The sequence below is a fragment of the Meles meles genome, chromosome 12, assembly GCF_922984935.1.
Source record: "Meles meles chromosome 12, mMelMel3.1 paternal haplotype, whole genome shotgun sequence".
In the NCBI taxonomy this organism is placed as follows: Eukaryota; Metazoa; Chordata; class Mammalia; order Carnivora; family Mustelidae; genus Meles; species Meles meles.
Window position 1 is genome coordinate 7,016,771 of NC_060077.1, and position 21,309 is coordinate 7,038,079.

Genomic DNA, 21,309 nt, shown 5'->3' on the forward strand with positions numbered 1-21,309 from the left:
TCCAAGTGCTCGGGAATTAACGAGGCCCTTTTGCCTGTGGAAGTCATCTCTGCCAGCCCAGGCCCAGCTCCCAGCAGCAGAGCGAGACTGGTTTGGCCAAGGCTGTGGGCTCCGACCACTGCCGCGTGTGCGAAGATGTCATGGTACCAGGAGAGGAATGGGAGAGAAGCAAACACATGAAGGCTGGGAGAGCTTGCCAGAAAGGAAGAAGCAAGACTTTCACCTTGACATCATGTTCAAATCATCGCTGCCACGGAGAAGGCTATACAGATGGCTCTGAACCATATGAAAAGATGCTCAAGTGCACTCGTAATTAGGGAAACGCAAATTAAAAACCGCACTGAGATTGCGCTCGTCACCTGTCAGATTGGCCAGGCTCAGGGAAGGCCGGCACGTGCGCTGTGTTGGTAAGTAAGGGGAGCAAGAGGTCGTGTGGTGCTCCGCACCAGGAGCGTAAACGGATACAGTCTTTATGAAGGGCAATTTGGCAGTATCTGTCAAAACTGGATACCCTCTGACCTCGTGATTCCACCACTAGGAATTTATCCCACCACGAGCCCGCACATGCGTGAAACGGAACGCGTGCCAGGAAGAGCCGATATGGACTGAACCCTGACCAGGCATAGCTCTAAATGCTTGACTGGCGTCAACCCATTCAGTCCACACGACGGGCCCAGGTAGCTGCCGTAGCTCTCCCCATTTCTGCCCTCTCCCGACAGCCACCATTGTAATTACGGAAGATTATAAACTACCAAGTGCCCATCCATAGTGGAATGATAAAACCAATGGTGGTCCATCCATGAAGGGGGATGATAGGCAAAGAAGGAGGGCTCTCTTAAGACACTGTTTCCAGTCAACAAGGAAGGATGCAGAACACAGTTTGGGGGAGAATATGAGACAACATAGGTCTTTCTGAAAATGATGTGTGTGTGTGTGTGTGTGTGTGTTTGAACATATAGTGTTTTAATTCCATAAAGCATCTCTATGAAGATTTAACAAAAGAAACTAGGAAGCTAGGGGGAAGGTAGGAGGCCGGTCACTGTTTTCCTTCTGGTATATTTAAAATGCTTTAAAAAATAAACTTTTAATTTTGGAATAATTTTAGACTTATATAAGAGCTGTAAAGATAGTACAGAGAATCTTTATTTAGCCCCCTCACTAAGTTTAAATTCCCCAATATCATCAGCTTGCTTTATTTTTACATAAAAGTCAAGAAACCCCCATTGATACGTGACCAACCGCTGAACTCCAAACTCTGTCTGGATTACCTCAAATCGGTTTTCCAACTCCCGTCCCTTCTCTGTTCCAGGATCCAACCTTGGTCCCATGCTGCACGTAGCCCCTGTGACTGCCAACTCATGAGTTCCTCAGTTTGAATTCTGAGTCATGCAAATATATTCTCAATTTAAAAATAAATAAAATGCAAAAAAGAAACCTCCTAACATCCCCCAAACATTAAAAAAAAAAAAAAAAAAAGAAATGTTGCTGATGCCAGAAATGGACCTCACCTCCCTGTCCTCTGACCCCTGGGCAGGGAGTGGCGTGGGGGTCGGTGGTGGTCGCCGAACAGGGGAGCAGCCGTGCTCCTGTTTCTACCAGTGTGTCTGCTGCAAAAAGCCTTCCCGGCCTGGAACTCATTGCTCTCTGTCCCGGTCCCCCGGGATGCTGCATGAATCTCTCTTACACAGCACTTATCACTGCCTGCCTTGTTTCATAGTTATTTATGTATGTGTCTGTCTCCCCAAGGAGACTGTGAGCTGCCAGAGCAGGGAACAGGGTCTGTGTGCCCTCTGCCTCCCCTCCCCAGTATCCGATAGGACGCTTTGGCTCGTATACATCTGCTGAACTGACATCTTAGTCCCTGATGTCAGGAGGAGGGGGGGTACATTTAGGGAGTTAAAAGAGGGTAACCAGTACTCACTGCCATGGTTTGGTGGCCCACAACTAATAACGAAAACAAATGGTAATAGTAATTACAGTGATGATAAGAATTTTAACAAGAGCCATTTTTATGGGTGACTAATTCAAATTTTGCTTTCACTGATGATCTCATTTAATCATAATCATAGCTCTATGAAGTCGGCATTATGATGCCCATTTTATAAACGAGAAAAGCCAAGGCTCAGGAAGATGGAATGATCCACCCTTGAAGGGTCCAGAGTGCTGTCTGGATTCCTACGCCGACGAATCTGACTATGGCATACTGAATTTGTCATTTTTGACGCTGGACTGATAAATCTAGGGCTCACAGAGGTGAAGGAACCTGCCCAGGGCCACCCACCGAGGAAGAGGCAGAGCCTGTCCGATCTGACTCCAGTCTTGACCATCCTGTCCCCAAAGACCCACCGCAGAGCCCTGAGGTTTGGTCACTGGAGAGGCACATGGGACTTCTGCATGGAACATGGCCCTAGAGGCCCCCCAGCCTCTGTCCCCTGCTGGCCCCGCCCAATCCCGCTCACCTGGCACATGAGGATCAGAGGGTCCCGGAACTCGGCCTGGCAGATGGCACAGATATCACCGGCTTCCGTGCACTGCTGCCCAGTGGCCCGGACGCCGTAATTCTGTACGAGGGAGGAGAGAGAGATACAGCCAGCTGTGGACCCTCCCCGGAGCCATGCCCTCAGGAGCACTGCGAGAGCTATCTCTGGCTCCTGGTTCTTTTGACTTCAGTGGAGGCCATTTGAAGTCAGCTCACCTGAGAGGTGCAGAGAAGCTTCAGGGCTTTCCTAACTCCGCCCACACGGCCACAGATGTCGAATGACTGAAAAGAGAGGGGAGTGATGGCTGAAAGTCTCCAAGGGTTGTTTAGGATCTTTCTTACCACTCCCAAACCACCCCCACTGACCCATTGTCTTTGAAGATGAACATTTTCAGGATACTCGATCCCATTTGGGGCTCCTCATTCCCATCACTTTTGCTTGGCATTTGGCTTGCAGCCTTCTGTCAATAGTCTCCCTTGCTACCCGGGCCAGGAGAGCAAATACATGACACACATTCTACCTCTCCCCCCCGCCACGCCCAGCACAGGCATTGCTAATTGATCACAGCACCCTGATTCTAAGCCCAGCCAGCTCACCAGTCAGGCATTGCCAGTTGATCAGCATCAGCAGGCAAGAGAAGCCCTAGTGGCTGATAGGGCATGGATTGCCCAGCTAGTCCTGCTGGGAGGAAGAGAAGGGAAGAATATATTCCCCCAGGATTCTCTAGAGCCAGAAATAGAGAAGGGAAAAGAAAGAGGACGATGTGTTTATGGTTGGGGGGAAAAATCCAATTTGTATCCAGGAATGGAAACAAGTTTGGGTGGGCAGTATCATCTACAGGTCAGAGCTCCAGGCTTTGGAAACAGGCTGCCCAGGTTAGAAACCCACTCTGTTATCGTTAGCTGAGTGACGCTGGGCGAGAAGCTTCTCTCTGAGCCCCCATCTCCTCACCCATAAATACAGGAGTAATAATGGAAATATGTGAAGGGAGAGCATCTGGTGAGCTTTATGGGCAAGAAATTTGGGTGGATTTAACCGCAAAAAGGAATGAAGTATTGATATATGCCACCATGTGGATGAACTTTGGAAACATGATGCTAAGTGAAAGAAGCCGGCCACAGAAGACCACACGGCGGAGGATTCCATTTATGCGAAATGTCCACAACAGGCAAGTCCATTGAGACAGAGAGCAGACTGGTGGTTGCCAGTGGCTGGGGGATAGTAGTCAGCAGAACGGGGAGGGATGGCTTAATGGGTACAGGGTTTGTTTTTGGCGTGATGAAAATGTCTTGGAAGTAGATGTGGGGTGGTACAGCCCTGCGTACCTGCTCAGTGCCAAGGAGTTGCAACCCCCATTAGAAAAAAAAGATTCCAAGCTCCCCGCTTGCCTCCAAGACCTGGCAAACGTGTGGACTTTGCTCAGGCCAGCCCTCAAGCCCCCCGGCCAACCTCACCTTGCAGAGACTGTAGAGAACAATCAGGACCCCTCCTAGGAAGTAGCTGTTGGAGGAGTCATCCCCCATGATGTATTTATACCACAGCTGGATGGGGACAAGTGATCGGAACAGCTGGCTCAACTCCTCGATGACCAGATAGAACTTGCCCTGCAACCACACAGAAAGCATCAATTATTATTAGCTGTAAAAGACCCAAAGGACCCAGCCGGGGGGTCCCATAGCCTGGGTAGTAATGATGTCCCAGGTCACAAGCAGGCCATTAATCAGCTTTGGAAAGCACTCAGACTTGTTCCTAATGGGTTTGCGATATGGCCGGGGAGACGTGGCCCCTGCCCGCCGCCCTCACCCACTGCCCACCAGCCTCGAGGAGCAAAGCTCAGAGGATCGCATTTCAGGGAGGGAGAAACTGGACACTTCTGTCAGAGGGCTGGAGTGTGGGTCACTCCCTGGTGCCTGCTGTGGCTTTGGGGCCACCACCCTGGCCCCACCCGCAGATTGCCCTTGTCTCAAGGGCTGACCCAGGCATCACGGGGGGCCTAGCCACCGGGGCAGGGGCTGGATGGACAAAAGGATGCAAGTAAGGGCAGGCCTAGAGGTGGAGGGGGATGTGCGATCTCCTTCCCAGCTGCTGTCTGCAAGAATGCAGGGGGACATCTGGGCGAAGGAGTTGCATTTGGGATTCAGATGGGGCTGGATTTGAATTGCTGCAGGTTCACGGGCCCCAGCTTCCTCATCTGCAGAATGGGAACCACAACTCCTGTCTTACAGGCTACTCTGCAGACTCACAGAAAGCATCTAGCACGTGCCTGGCATGGAGCAGTACTCAACCAATTCTAGTTCCCTTCCTCCCTTTGCTCTTGGACAAGTCCCTCCAGCTTTCTGTGGCCTGAGCTATAAAATGAGATGAAAATAACCCCATCCTGTTATGTTTAATAAATTTAAACATACATCTATTTATGACCTCGCATTTCCACTTCTAGGTATGGACCTCAGAGAAATGAAACTATATGTCTGCTTATAGGCAAATGATGATACAGCAATTCTATTCATAATACCTCCAAGGTGGGAACAGCCCAAATGTCCATCAGTGGAGGAATGGATAAACAAATTGTGGTATATTTATACAATAGAATACTACTCAGGAATAAAAATGAAGAGATGACTGATATACACAAAAACATGGCTGAATCTCACATGCATGTGTCCAATGGAAGGAGACAATTGTAAGAGAATATATATTGCACAATTCTCATTTATATGAAGTCCTGGAATAGATTAACACTAATCTGTGGTGAGAGAAATCAGATCAGTGGTTGCCTGGGGTGGGGAGGAGGACCAACAATTAGGGGCATCAAGGAATTCTGGGGAGTGACAGAGATATTTTATAATGTAATTGGTATGGTGGTTACACAAGTGTATACATTTGTCAAAACTCATTGAAATAGGGAAGTGTGGGTGGCTCAGTTAAACATCTGCCTTTGGCTCAGGTTATGATCCCAGGTCCTGGGATCAATCGAGTCCTGCATTGGGCTCCTTGCTCAGCAGGGAGCCTGCTTCTCCCTCTGCCTGTGGCTCCCCCTGCTTGTACCCTCTCTCTCTCTCTCTCTAACAAATAAATAAAATCTTAAAAAAAAAAAACAAACCTTATTGAAACAAGATGGGATCAGGAGGGAGACAAACCATAAAAGACTCTTCTTTTAAAAAAAGATTTTTATTTTTAATTTTTATTTTTAAAAGATTTTATTTATTTATTTGACACAAAGAGAGAGAGAGAGATCAGATCACAAGTAGGCAGAGAGGCGGCCGGGGCGGGGGTGGGGAGCAGGCTGAGCAGAGAGCCCGATGCGGGGCTGGATCCCAGGACCCTGGGATCATGTCCTAAGCCAAAGGCAGAGGCTTAACCCACTGAGCCACCCAGGCTCCCCTTTTAAAGATTTTTAAATTTTTATTTATTTGACAGAGAGAGACATAGCGAGAGAGGGAACATAAGCAGGGGGAGTGGGAGAGGGAGAAGCAGACTTTGTGCTGAGCAGAGAGCCTGATCTGGGGCTCGAACCCAGGACTCTGGAATCATGACCTGAGCTGAAGGCAGATGCTTAACGACTGAGCCACCCAGGTACCCAGCCATAAGAGACTCTTAATCTCACAAAACAAATGAGGGTTGCTTGGGGGTGGGAGGTAGGGACAGGGTGGCTGGGTGATGGACATTGGGGAGGGTATGTGCTATGGTGAGTGCTGTGAAATGTGTAAGCCTGATGATTCACAGACCTGTACCCCTGGGGCAAACAACACATTATATGTTAATTAAAAAAAACTCATTGAAATATATGCTTCAAATCTGCACTTTTTTGGGTAAAATTACACCTTAATAAAGCTGATTCAAACAAACAAACATAGAAAGAAGCAACCATCCCTGCCTCAGGCACACAGAGCCTTAAAAATGTGAATAGCATTTGCTCTAGCGATTCTATCTTTAGGAATTCATCCTAACAAAATTATCCAGATGTTCACTGGGATGTGTATGAAGGTCACGGCAGCATTCTTTTTAACAGTACCAACAGACACAAGTAAATAAATGTACAACAAGAGGGTCTGTTGTGGTGGAGAGCTATAATGGAAAGCCATACAGCCATTCGAACGTTATCCTGAAAAACAGCAAATGCAACTGTGGAGAAACCCAGCACATATCACGTGATCCAAATGATCAAGATTTACACCCCCAGCAGTAAGTTCTGTCAACAGCCTGGACCCCCCTGGTATGATGCGCTGAGAAGAACCTAGGATCACTCCGTGGTTATTCTGGTCAACAATTTACAAAACGTGAATTGAGTCATGAATACATCCAAGGGGCGCCTGGGTGGCTCAGTGGGTTAAAGCCTCTGCCTTCGGCTCAGGTCATGATCCCAGTATCCTGGGATCGAGCCCTGCATCGGGCTCTCTGCTCAGTAGGGAGCCTGCTTCCTCTTCTCTCTCTGACTACCTCTCTGTCTACTTGTGGTCTCCGTCTGTCAAATAAATAATAAAATCTTAAAAAAAAAAAAAAAAAGAGATACATCCAAAAGGAGGCTCATTCTGCAAAAGATATGTCCAGGACTCTTCAAAAGTGTCAAGGTCACAAAAGACAAAGACAGGATCAAGGAACTGTCAGGTCAGAGAGGAATGAAATACGATATGCCAGATGAATGCAATGAGGGGTCTTGGATTCAACAATCCCTAAAGTATGAAAGAGACGTTAGTGAGACAACTGGCAAAAGCTGGTAAAGTCTGTCATTTTGTTAATCGGAACAGCAGTGCTGTTCCTCTCCTGGCTTTGCTAACTGCACTGTGGTCAGACTAGATGGTAACATTAGAGGGAACTGGGGAAAGGTATGTGACGACTCTGCACCATTTCTGCAATTCTTTAAGTCTAAAATTCCAAAAGGGAAAGGTAAAAAATCATTCTGGCGAAGGGTACCTACTGACACAAGGAAATATTGACATAATAGTTCTGAGTGGAAATGTGCCCCATAATCTTTGTGTTTTTCTGCCTTTCCCAATTTTTTCTTTTTTTACACTGAGCATATGTTACGTTTACATTAGAGGGGGGGAAAAGATTATAAAAACATGTGCCTATCCATCAAATGGATGATGTCTGGGATGAGGATAAAGACTTTCTATCAACCCCACTATATTCCCTCTTGATGGGCCTAGGAAGGGGGCCCCTTGAAGCTAAGGACCAAGAAAGGGCATCCAGTTGTCCACTCATCCCATTGCCTGACCTTTGTGACTGGCTGTGCCCTTGTTGTGAGGGCCCTCGACCCCCTCCAGACTCCCACTGATCCCTGACCCTGGACATACGCCTCCGAGGGGAATGCTGGTTTCCTCTGCAGCCTGAGGGAAGGTGGAGGCGACTGGGAAAGCAGAGATGCAGGGGATGGGCGCCATGCTGTTTTTACAAGCCAGTGGTGTGGTGGGCGCGGAAGCGATGGGACAGCAGCTCAGCGGATGGCTAGCGCTCAAACTCTGTCTGTGTCCTGACAGCAGGCCCCGGGCTCTGCTGAATACTGATGTTGTGAGCTTCGTTTTCCTGCACCACCTCAGCCTCAGCTGCCCCATGCTTTCAGCTGCCCTCATCTAGGCTCACTCAACTATTGCATGTTCCAGCTCGTTCTGGGCCAACAGCCCAGTCTCTCCCAGCATCCAACCTAACTTGCTTTTGTCGCTCCTTCTTGAATTCAGTGACCCTCCAGAGAACGCTCCTTTCCTTTCTTCCTCTCCTCCTTCTCTCCCATCCATGCATCCATCAATGTATCCCTCCCTCTTTCCTTTCTTCTTCCCTCCCTCCTACTTTCTCTCCTATCCATTGATGTCCCTCCCCCCACCTTCCATTGCTAGACAGCCATTATGCATCAGACACAGCGCTAGGCTCTGATGATACTAAGATGACCAAGACCTCATTCCTGTCCTCAGGGAGCTCACCACCTAATGAGTAAGACAGACGCTAGACAAATTATTTTAACATAGTGTGGTGCAACTCGGCTAGAGCTGAGCACGAGGGGGCCAGAGCTGGAGGATGGGGTGGGAGTGGAGAAGTGATTAGGTAAGTCTTCTAAGACCTACGAGAAGGTACCATCTCAGCTGACCTTGAAAAAGACTTGCTACTCAAAGTGTGGTCCCTGGTCCACTGGCCTCAGCACTGCCGAGGAGCTTGTTGGAAGTGCATGATCTCAGACCTCACCCCAGACCTGCTGCAGCAGAACCTGCAATGGATCCAGTTTCCCTGGTGATCTGGGTGCACGTTCAAGTTTGAGAAGCACTGTTTTAGTGGATACGTAAGAAGCGGAATGAGGAAGGAAATATGGGGAGGATGGGGAAGAACAGGTGTTCTAGAAGCTCAGAAGTGACAGAAAGGATAGACAGGGGCCCCATGCCATCTTGGTGGGCAGCCTCCTGCTCTGTCTGCCTGGCCTCATGGTGGGGGAGAACATGACCACCTCGTGAAAGGCTCTGTGTCCCTGTGTCTCTGGAAACCCTGCAGGCTGGCATCTGGCTGACTCTCGGGACAGACTCTGCGGCCCCTCTTAGGCAAATCTTTTTTTTTTTTTTTTTAAGATTTTATTTATTTATTTGAGAGAGAGCAAGTGAGAGCACAAGCAGGGGGAATGGCAGAGAGAGACAGAGAGAGGGAGAAGCAGACAACCTCCTGAGCAGGGAGCCCAATGCAGGGCTTGATCCCAGGACCCCCCTGAGATCATGCCCTGAGTTGAAGGCGGGTGCTTAACCGACTGAGCCACCCAGGAGTCCTGTCTCTCAGGTCGATCTTGCTCAAACAGCCTGGCTTGGTGGTTAAGAGCACAGCCTCAAGAGCCAGACAGCCTGGGCTCAGATCCTGTCACCCACCCGCTTCTTACTACTGCTTTTATTCAGCCTAGGTCATTGTCTTTGGATCCCCAGTTCTTGGATTCCATTAGCTGCAGGCGAGTTGCCCGGCGCAGGCCCCACGCTTCCTACTTCCTGCCCACAAGCGGGTCTAGATCAGGGGTTGGCAACGTTTTCCCACAAAGGTGTAGATCATGAATACCTTGGCTTTGAGGGTCATACAGTTTCTGTCACAACTATTCCCCTTTGCTTTTATAGCACAGAATCGACTCGAGACAACAGGTAAACACATAGGTATGGCTAAAGTTCCTAGAAAACTTTATGAAAACAGGCATCCGAGTATATTTGAATTGCGGCCTTTGGCTTGCCAGTCCTGGTCTAAAATATCAGAACCTGGAGAAGACAACCCGTAGGGGGGACCCCGATAGAGCCCTAGAAACACCAGCTTCTCGGCCCTTCCCTGTGCAGACCAAGCTCGTCCTGCAGACGGAACACTGTCAGCTGCTCTCCGGAGTGTGCCTGACACCTGTTCATCGTCCAGGTGTCGGCTCACTGTCCTCCTTCAGAGCACTTCCCACAAGAGCTACAAAATTATTTCAGTGTGTGTCTCTCCCACCGGACAGTGAGCCCCGTAAGCGCAAAGGCCATCTGGCTCCCAGTCGGTCGTGTTGCCAGCACCTGACAGGGAGGAGACGCTTGTCCCGTGGCCGGGGACCTTTCCGAGGCTAGGGAGTCCACCCTCCTTCTTCACGTCAGCTTCTCAAGTTCGCTGATGGGGAAGGAGAGGTGGAAGAGAGAATGTCTCTTTAGAAGCGAGCACCGATGTCACAGACGACGAAATAAAGGGAGCGAGTGTCTTTGTGGCACCATGCAAAGGTAGCAATTAGCTGCTGGGGGGGGGGGGAGCACTTGGAGAAGGAGATACAACCCCCAGGGAAAACTGGGCATATCCCCGTGAAACCATCGCTCTCTAATTAAGCAGCTTTGTAATTCCAGGTTTCTTAAGCATGTTATTTCTGACGACCACCAAATGGAATGTGTGGTTTTTCTCTGGGGTGTCAGGGAGCAAGGAGAAGCGATCAGATTGTGAGCCGTCTGCTCCCTGCCACCCTCTCCCGCCCGCCCGCCCGCCTGCCCGCCCTGCCACCCGTGAAGGGGAACGGGAACAACTGCCACAGGACTGGGGAGCACAGGGTTCTCCGCTGGGATTCTGATCTAGGGGGCGGGAGCGGCAGAGACGGGAAGGCGGAGGAGTCTGTGCTGACTTCCACAGTGGGGGCGCGGGGACACACAGAGTGAAATGGGAAACAAGGCAACAACAGAGGGCTGACTCTGGGAGGGGGTGGCAAATGCAGGAGAGCGGACTGCTGAGAAGCAGGAGAAATGAATTGGGGAAGAGGACTTGAACTCTGGGGTGAGGAGGGAGGGGACACATCATCGGATGGTTGTTAGCTGGGTCATATATACAGAATGGGTAGACAGAGATGAAAGATATTTTTCCGCATTGCAATTCACAATATGACACGGCTTTGCCTGTTTATGAATCTCTTTGGGGCACACTTGCTCATCTGGAGAAGGAAGACAGCCCAGCAGGTAAGGGTATGGGATTTGGGACTCCAAGGTCAGATCTGCATCTACTAATTGATTTTAGACAATAATTTAATGGCTTTGAGCCTCAGTTTCTTAATCTGTAAATGGGGTTAAATATATATATGTATACAGACTCACACATACACACACACACACACGCGCAAACCAGGTCTCTGGAAAACAACCAACAAAGGCCCTGATTAGTGTGTTTGTCAATTTCTATGGCGTAAATACTCCCACAAGGCCCATTTCAAGCTGCCAAGGGTTTCACACCCGCTTGCAAGTTTCTTGAAAACTTAACCATCGGCTCTCACAAGCCAGAGCAACCTGCCTCCAACACACGGAGGGGGATTGTGTGAGGATCAAATGAGCAAGTGAACCTAAGACCCAGGTACCCAGAGAGGCCTCCGTATGTGACAGGAGCTAGTTAGGAATCTCACGAACATTTGAGAAGGTGAGCATTATTAATGCCGGCTTCTTTTGGAGATGAGACATGTCAGGTTCAAAAGAACTAAAGGACATCAGAATGAGACTGAAGTGTCATCTGGAACGTCCCAGCCTAGAAAGAAAGAGAGGCTCTGGGGCACCTGGGGGGGCTCAGTCAGTGAGGCGTCTGCCTTCGGCTCAGGTCATGATCCTGGGGTCCTGGGGTTGAGCCCTGCTCAGCAGGGAGTCTGCTTCTCCCTCTGTCCCTCCCCCCTCCCCTGCTCATGCTTGGCGTGCTCTCTCTCTTCTCTCTCTCTGAAATAAACAGATACAATATTTCCAAGGAGAGGCTCTGAGACTATAGGTAGGAGAAAGAAGCAAGGAACCCCGTTGACAATGAGAATTCAGATCTGGGGGTCTGGGATACAGAGCCTGGGAAGATCACTGCAGCCCCGGCCGCCGATGCATCACACCTGTGAGGGAACAGGCCCTCGTCAAGGCTCCAGCCCCAGCAGACACCGCATGGAGACCAGCTGTCCCTGCTCTGGCTTTGACAGAACTCCTGACGCATGGAATCCTAAGCAATAATATCATGGTAGTTGCTTTGAGCAAAACAATACAAAACACAACCAAAAAACCCGAAAGCATTCATCTACGACTACTTAGCGGGTGCTATGGCTTGAATCAATTCTCCCGCAAAATTCCCATGTAGAAACCTAACCCCCTTGGGATGGTATGAGGAGGTGGGGCCCTTGGGAGGTGATTAGGTTATGAGGCTGGAGCCCTCAGGAATGGAATCGGCGCCCTTATGAGAAAAGACAAAGAGCTTGTGTGCTCCTGTCCTCTCTTTCTCTCCACCACCGCCCCCCTCCCCACCATGTGGGGACATGCCAAGAAGACAGCCATCAGCAAGCCAGGAGGAGGGTTCCCACCAGGAACCAAATCAGCCTTGACTTTTGGACTTCCAGCCTCCAGAGCCATAAGAAAGAAATGTCCTGGTATTTTATTAGAGCAGGCTGAGCACACGGACACAGCTGCCAAGTAGGCGGCCTGTGATTTGGAGGCAGGTCTTCTTTTCTATGGACTGGGTTCGAATCCCAGCTCTGCCACTTTCCAGCTGTATGCCTTTGGCAAAGTACTTCCTCTCCATGTGCTCAGACCCCTGAGATCATCCTGATTATCCTCCCTCTGATAACTAACATCCAATCCATCTACAAATCCTATTGGAAACCGCTCTTTGCTTCTGCTTGTCCTTCTGTCCTTGCCCTTCTATGGTTTTCTTCTTCACACGGTATCTAAAATGAGCTTTTAAAAATACAAGGCAGATCAAATCAACCCTGAGCTTGTACCTGTGAAAATCTGTCTCGCTCGGAATGACATTTGAAACCCTTGCCATGTCTTCCAGTTCCCGTAAGATCTGCCCCCTGCCCACACGTGTGATGAGGCCTGTTTCCTCAAAAAACCAAGCCAAAACCAAGCCAAGCGCAGTCCTACCTTAGGGCCTTTGCACTGGCTCTTCCCTCTCCCCGGAGCCCCTTCCGTCCTGAGACCTGCCAAGCTGGCTCCCTCACTTCCCTTGCATCCTGGCACAAATGCCACCTCATCAAGAAGGATCACAGAACCACGTACATAAAGCAACACCCCCGTGCTCCCTCCCCACCCCGGCCACTCTCCACCCTCTGAAGTCCGCTTTTCTTTTTAAAACTATTTTTATTTATTTGAGTGTGTGTGTGTGTGTGTGTGTGAGAGAGAGAGAGAGAGAGAGAGAGAGAGAACCAGAGGCGGGAGGGACAGAGGGAGCAGCAGACTCCCCGCGGAGCTGGGAGCCTGATGCAGGACTTGATCCTGGGACTCCGGGATCATGACCGGAGCCACAGGCAGTCGCTTCACTGACTGAGGCACCCAGCTGCCCCTGTATTCTGCTTTCATTTTCTTTGTTGCACTCGCCCTCTGACAGAGTCTATATTTCTTTGTTATGAGAATGTAAGCCCCTGAAATACAGACTCTGTGTCTTTCTGGTACTACTGTTTCTACTCACAGAAGCTAGAACGGTGCCATAAACTGGAGGTAATAATAACATCCCTCCAAGGGCTGTGATGTTAATAATAACAAATATATACATTGAGGGCTTTTTACTTGCCAGGTGCTGTTCTAAGCACTTTGTGTTAATTCATTTAGTCCTCATGACAACCTAGAAGGCAGGAGCTATCATTAACTCTATTTTATAGAACAGTAATCTGGGGCACAGAGAGGTTAGGTCACTTGCTCAAGGTCACACAGCTGGGAGGGGGCAGAGAGAAAATCTGAACCCAGACAGGTTGGCTCCAGAGGCCAGTTTATAAATCCTTCCTGGTCAGAAAATAAAGTCACATGCTGAAAGAGCCTAAAGCAAGCTGTGACAGGTCACCATATAAAAATGTTGGCTATTATTATTATTCCTGTGACTGCCCGTCAGCTAAAGGAAGCTCAGATTGAGTAAAGTGCTAACAAGAGATGTCACGGCCACTCTGGGGGTGGGTTGCTGGCTGTCCCACATGCCAGGTTCCCCCGGTAAGTCTGGTGTGTGGCGGGCAGGCGGTGTTTGCCAGCACTTAAGGCCGGCTAAGGGCTGGTTACACTCCAGGACTGTGTCAAAAAGCCAGACACACTGTGATGAGGAGAAAGACAGCTGTGCCTCCTCCGAGGATGTTCCTTGGAGAACACAAATCTTATTATTGAGGACCCCCGCTTATAACCCTCCATGGCTCCCCAGTCCTGAGGACAAAGCCTAAACAGCTTACCCAGCCTTCTCGATGTGGCCCCGTCTACACGGGAGCCATATGGCCACCTCGCATGGGCAAGAGGCTCCTGCTCACTTCTGCACAAGCTGGGCTTTTCTTTCCCCTTCTTACCTTGCCACTCCTTCCCTAAGCTTCCATGGATCATTCCCCCCCCCCAAATCTATTCTGCTTTGAGGGGGAGCTTGTGACTGGTTGTGCCTACTGTCTAGGATTCCCATGAAGATCCAAGTAAATCAGTCTCACAGTGTGGTCTGGGACCCTGAGCGGGGGGGGGGGGGGCCCTGTGAAATTGAAACTGTTTTTATAATAATACTAATCCATTATTTGACAACTTTGTGCTCTACCAAGTGTACAATGGAGTTTTTCCTAAGCCTCATGACATGTGATTTGCAACAAATGAGGAAACGCAGGGATCAGATCTTGAGCCAGGTGTTAAAGAAACCTATTAAAAAAATAAAGAAAATGCCTCCATTCTCAGTAATTAAAAAATAAATTGTTTCATTAAGATATGTTATTAATGTTAATTAGAATTGGCTGATTATTATTATATTTATTTATATTTCTTTTCAGCATAACAGAATTTTTTTAAATATTTTATTTATTTGACAGAGAAATCACAACTAGGCAGAGAGGCAGGCAGAGAGAGAGGAGGAAGTAGGCTCCCTGCGGAGCAGAGAGCCTGATGCGGGGCTCGATTCCAGGACCCTGGGATCATGACCTGAGCCGAAGGCAGAGGCTTTAACCCACTGAGCCACCCAGGCGCCCCGAGAATTCATTGTTTTTGCACCACACCCAGTGTGCCCTTCTTAATACCCACCACCTGGCTCCTCCAACCTCCCACCCCCCGCCCCTTCAAAACCCTCAGATTGTTTTTCAGAGTCCATAGTCTCTCATGGTTCACCTCCCCTTCCAATTTCCTTCAACTCCCATCTCCTCTCCATCTCCCTATGTCCTCCATGTTATTTATTATGCTCCACAAATAAGTGAAACCATACGATACTTGATTCTCTCTGCTTGACTTATTTCATGGCTGATTATTATTTCAATTAACTAGTATTATAGAGAGATCATGGTTTTTAAAAAAGTTTTATTTATTTAAGTAATTTCTACACCCGACATAGGGCTTGAAGTCATGACCCCAAGATCAAGCTCCTCTGCCTGAGTCAGCCAGGTGCCCCCAAAAGGTCACAGTTTTAATTTCTATGACAGTCAATGTGGATAGCTGTAACTCATGTAAACAGAAGCTCCTTGGATCCTCAATACTTTTGAAAAGTGTGAAGAGGACCCAACTCTAAAACACGTGAGAACCTCCAAGAAGCCCCTGGCACAGAGTAAGGGCTCAGTAACTCTTAGGTGTTTCTTGGACCAGGCTGTGAGCTTCATAAGTGCAGGGAATCATATCTTGTTCACCACCTTTTCCCACATGCCTAATCAGTCCCCAGTTGCTGGTTGTCACCCTCTCCTTTCTCACCTGCTTCCACAGTCCTAGAGTCCTCAGTTTTGTAATCAGATGCACAGCTATCTTGAACAAAGACTTTATCTTCCAGCTTCCTTTGCATCTAGATGCCACTTGGGTCACTAAGATACAGGATCATTGTCATGTGACAAGTTCAGAGAACCTTTCATCCTATACTTCCCTTTTCCTCCATCCTGCTGTTTGGAACTTGGATGTGATGGCTCGCGTTTCAGTTGCCATTTTGGACCATGAAGAGAAATCCCACACCCTAGGACTGGTGAAGCGGTGAGCTGGATGGTGTCACATTACTAGGTTTGGGTTGCTTACCTTCGGGTTTTGCATGAGAAAGAAAATACACTCTTGACATTTAAGCCACTATTGCTTTGGGTTCTTTGCTGTTATTTGCTTAATACTGAGGGTTTGGCATCCATTAGTGATCAGCAAATGTTTGTTGAGTGAGTGAATCAACCAGTGAATGAGTGAATAGGTGAGCTAAATGATCATGGTTCAAACAGCTAGGTTTTTCACATGGAGAGTCCTCATGCTGAAGGTGCTAGGAACTGAGGGTCTACGTATAAGGAGGGGGAAGAAGGGCGTTATCTAGTGACTGCTCATTGGCGCACTGTGGGAAAGACCCACCGTGCAGAAGCAAGGAAAGGACTGTGACATTGGGTGCAGGTCCCAGCTCTGCCTCTTCCAAGCTGGTAAGGCCCTGGAGCCAGAGCAGGTACAGTGAGGGCATGGATGCTGGAGTCGGATGACCAGGATTTGAATTCGGACTGTCTCGGACCGACTGACCTAAGGTAAGTCACTTCATCTCTCTCCGCTTCAGTTTTCTCATTGGTAAAATGAGGCAAAAGTAAAACCTACCTCCTAGAGCGGTTGGGAGGATAAATGAGCTAGTGCAAGGGAAACGATGAACGCAGTGCCTGGCACATGGGAGTACTCCGGCCCCTGCTAGCAGCCTGGCAAGGATAAAACATCTTCCAGACAAAATGAATTAAGCCTCATTAAATAGGGTGGCAGTGGAAGAGGAAGGCAGGATGGAAAAGAACTGATTTTCATAAGTTAACCACGTATAACGTGAAAAGGCGTTAAGAGTGCCAAGTGTGGAGTCAGATAGCTGGGGTGCATCCTTTGTAGCTGTGTGGCTTTGGGCAAATTGTTCTCCCTCTCTGGGCCTCGAGGTTGCTTTGTGTGATGGCAGTGGGTGACCCAGCTTGGACATTCTGGTCTTCTCAGCACTGTTACGAGAACTGCTGATAATCGAGTCTGTATTGTAGTGTCACTTTCGGCTGTAAATGACAGAAAGTCTACTTGAAGTAGATTCTAGAAAGATTGTGCTGTACTGGGTCATGAAACTGGTGAAGGCAGGGTGGCTCTGGTTCCATATGGCTGGGTCCAAGAGTGCAAACACTGTGGCCAAAAATCTCTCTGTATTTCTATGGTTCTTTCTATCTCTCCTCTTTCCCATCATTCGGTTCAGGCTGTCTCTGCTGCTCTGCGTGTTAAGTTTCATTCACTCCTGCCAAGGCCAGGCCCTCTCTGGGTGGGAATCATGATGGTGATGATGATGATTAGAATTATTACTATTTCTTAGTTCTTACTAAGTGCTAGGCACCCCGCCGCACAGGCCACTTTGAGGGAGGAGATATTAATGCTCCCAGTTTACACAGGAGGAAACTGAGGCAGAGAGAGCATAGATAACCAGCCCCAGGTGATGCAAGTAGAAAGTGCCGGATTCACCTGTATCTGGTGGGAAAAATGACCACTGTCAGCCACAAGCCAACAGTCTTAAAGCTTCAACTCCACTTGAAGAGAGACCTGTTTCTCCCTGGACCCATTCACCAAATGAATGGCAAGCCCCCATCCTTAGATCCAAGCTCAGAGGCCAAACGAGGCGATCGGGTTCTATGATTGGTCAGTCCTGATCACATGGCTGGGGTGGGCGGAGCACTGTGACCGACAGCCTCTTCAGAACCACAGTGAAAGGGCCAGGCGGCTCCCCCAATAGAAAGGGGGTGTCAGGAAAAGGAGGCTGGAAAGCTTCCTCAAACTAAAGGTAGCAAAGGGCCACACACAGTCTTTCCTGCAAAGCTCCTCCTTTCCCTTGAGGGGAAATAAGCAGGACTTGGGTTCAGCCTCCCGGGCTTCAGGGGCCCTGAGGGAAGAGAAAAGGGCCCCTCAACCTCCCCTGTGTGTTTTCCCATATTTGCTTTGGCCGCTCTGGAATGCTCCTTAGTTTCTGATTGCGACTGGGACCTACTTCCTTGTGAAGGTCATAGTTCCTGCTCTGACAAGGGCAGGGTGGGCAGGCGTAAGGGGCTGAAAACAAAGACTTGTTTCCTTGGGAAGGTGGCCTGCCTTCCACAAAGCCTTTCAGAACAAAACAGAGGAACAGCGACCTCTGTGCCATCAGCCGAGGGGCAGGCGCTCCCCATCTAGGTCTTCAACCTGAGAAGGCTGAGGGTGGGGAGAGCTTGGAAACACTTTGGAACAGCATGGCAGGAGTGGTGGGAGAAGTGCTGAGGGGACTGGGGATTGAAGGAAGCCTAGAGGAAGGGAGGAGGTCCTGACGGAGGGGAAAGGAGGAGAAAGTGATCTCTTTATTACCCAGCACTCACCATGGGCCAGGAACTGCACATCCACTGCTCCCCTGGTGGCTAGTTATGGTCCATTCCCATTTCTCTGATGAGAAAGCTCAAAAGAGGCATCGGGGGAAGGAATAGACTGTGGGAGCCTAAGTTAGTAGAAGAATTACGAGAGAAGAGAGAAGAAACCAGTAGAAAGAGGACCAGAGCTGGCTCACAGTTGAGTGATAAAATTTCTCTTTCAAACACTTAGCATGCTGCCCCCAAGGGTCTCTACTCTGAGAACTCAAAGAGATGGACGTCACAGGTTAACAGGTGAGGAAACATGGGCTCAAAGATGCAAAGGAGACTGTCCAAGTGCAAGATGGGGTAGAGCCAGGGTTCAAATCCAGTCTGACTTGCCCTCTGGTGCTCTGAGCCACTGTGATGCAGACCCGTGGGGTTAAAGTGAGATGTGGGGAGAGGGAAATAAAAGATACAAGATATGTGTGTGATGGTGGGGGGCGGGGTAAGGGGAAGGGAGAACTGAAGAGGGATGATGAACATCACAATAATGGATGCCCTTGGCCGGGGTGCTGACCAGAAGGAGGAAGAAGGAAGCTTCTGGGTGCTGGTAATGTTTTATACCTGTGCTGCCCAATACAGTAGCCACTTGTCACATGTGGCTACTGAGCATTTTAAATGTGGCTAAATCCGAATTGAGATGTATTGAAAGAATAAAATGCACAGAGATTGTCCAAGTCTTACATAAAAGAGCTCATTAAAATTTCTGTACTGATTACCTGTTGAAATAATAATGCTTTGGACATACTAGAATAAATAAAATATATCATTAGAATGAATGTCACCTGTTCCTTCTTACTTGTTTAACGTGACTACTGGGAAATGTGAAGTTTATGTGGCTTGCATCACATTCTTATTGAAGAGCCCTGAGATCTTGAAACATATGGACATACATATACATATTTTACATATAGATATATAAATATGCAAAAATTCATCGAGCCTGTACACTTATAATTAGATCATTTTACAGTATGTAAGTTGTACCTCATTACAAAAAAAAAAAAAAAGTAAGAAAAAAGCAGAGACCAGGCGAGCCAGAATGGATTGAGGCAGAGTGCGGCAGGTGGGGGGCGGGGCTGTCGGGGGCGGGGCCAGAGGCCGCTCGTTACCCGGCAACGGGCGCTGCCGGTGACGTCACCGACCGGCGGCAACCATTAATCCCGCTCCGGGCGGCGCGGGCAGGCCGGGCCGCCTGCCTCCTCCTCCCCGGGGCCCGGATGAGATCACCGCGGCGGGCGGCCGGCTGTCCCCGCGCTCCCAACAAATCGACTCCTCGGCGAGCGCCGGCATCTCATGATCTCATGGCCCCGCGGGACGGCGCCGGCCGATGAGGTCACAGTCCCGCGCCCCTGGCCGCCCCGCTTTGCGCGCCGCCGGCTCCCGGCCGGGCTCTCCGTGCGCCCCCGCGCTGGTACCCACCCCCGAGCCCACCGCTCTTTGACCTCTGCGGACAAAGGAGGTCACTGTTTGCGAAAGGCAAAGCTGCCTTTTCCATTCTTTCACGCGCCTTCGCCACCCCTGAGGTCACGTACCAGCAGGGAGCGATCGCATCAGCTCCCCTGGACTTGGGTCGCGAGCTGTGTCAGGCGACTTGCCTGCATGATTTCACAGCCGCCCAGCGAAACATGTTCTCTTCTTTGCTCTGTCTTAATGAGGGAACTGAGGCTCAGAGGGATAAGGGACCGGCCCGAGTTTCCCCAGCTAGGGACGCGCAGATCAAGACTTGAGCTGAGATGGTGTGAATTAGCCCTTTGCCTCTCCCTTTCCCTGCATCTTTGTCCACTTCTGGCTCTGGGCGGGGAACGGTGGTAATGGTCACGCTTGCTGGGTGCCGACGACGTACTTGGACACTTTATATTAAAGGCCACTATTCCACACGACAAACACACCCGAGAAGAATTATAAGGACTAGTTTGCAGATGGGAAGAGGAGGTTCACAGAGGTGAAAGGACCCGCCACAGGGCTGGGATGTGATTCAGTATCACAGCCTTTGTATTACTCCTCTCCACTTTCTCCAGAAAAAGGAAGACTTACTGCTGCCAGTGGACAATATACCTTCTCTCCTCTCTCCCACCCCCAGAGTCAGTCATCAAATACAGAGGGGGCAATCAGACCCTTAGAAAGCTTGGTAACTCACTTGCCAGCAGCTGGTTCTCCATCACTTTCTGCTCACTAACTGCTCCTCAACAGACCTCAGCAACATACATTGCCGTGGCTGACAGAAAGGAAGGCAAATGACCAGAGCTCCTTTGCTGAGACACACATTGAACCATAGTCTATTACCAAGGGCAGCTGTTGAGGGAGTAATTTCCAGCTCCATTTTGCAGATGACAAAACTGAAATTATTTAACCAAAGTCGGATGGCGAGGAAGTACAAGTTTCAGTGCAATACCATTTGTGCCGAGAATGCCCTTCCCATTTCCCTAAATGGGACTCCCATGAATTGTTTTATTTTTTTCCTGGTGCTTATCACAATTTGAAGTTTCACGTTTGCATGCTTATTTGTTTAATGGTGACCTCCCCAACCAAACAAAAGCAGGGACTCAGTCTCATTCATGGCATGCCTGTATCTACATACATATGACATGCCTGTCATACAGTAGACACTTAATATTCCTGGAATGAACTCAAAGACTTGGTGGCTCAAGCTGGTAGGTAGTGCTGATTTTCAAGCCCAGGTTTGTCTGAGGATAAAGCCTGGGCTTGTGTTCTCTCTAGGAAGTCCAAGGTTCTTGGTACAAGTACTTTACTCATTGTGAAGATCCTCTGGTGCTCACACAGAGCCTATTGATTCTAAGTTTATTAGTATTGACAAATTTGATGTTTGGGTCTCCCAACCAGTAGCATCCTTGCTTGGTAAGAGGACAGAATAGAGGAACAATTCGTAGGAAATTAAGTATGGAAGGCAGTAGGGTTATACATAACAGCTCAGCCAGAAAGGAGACAAAAAAGCTGACAGAAGGACAATGAGGAAAGTGTAACTGCAAAACTCTGTCGTTTCTTATGAGCAAAGGGAGGGAGGGAGATGGATGGAACCCAGGATGTGTGCACAGGGAGTTTCTACAGTGTCATTTTCTAATTTTTAAACATGATTGTTATTAGTTT

The 21,309-nt window shown here is 49.1% G+C and overlaps 1 protein-coding gene across 6 annotated transcripts in view; it reads right to left on the reverse strand.

The window, feature by feature from the left end:
• The window catches only part of RNFT2 (ring finger protein, transmembrane 2), a 98,735-nt gene that overhangs the window by 39,168 nt on the left and 38,258 nt on the right, over positions 1-21,309 (reverse strand). For all 6 annotated transcript variants that reach the window (XM_046025383.1, XM_046025382.1, XM_046025384.1 and 3 more), the window contains exons 8-10: positions 3,935-4,084; positions 2,696-2,761; positions 2,460-2,561 (exon numbers count right to left, since the gene is read on the reverse strand). In XM_046025383.1, coding sequence (XP_045881339.1) covers positions 2,460-2,561; positions 2,696-2,761; positions 3,935-4,084 — 318 coding nt within the window. The remainder of the gene's footprint in view (positions 1-2,459; positions 2,562-2,695; positions 2,762-3,934; positions 4,085-21,309) is intronic.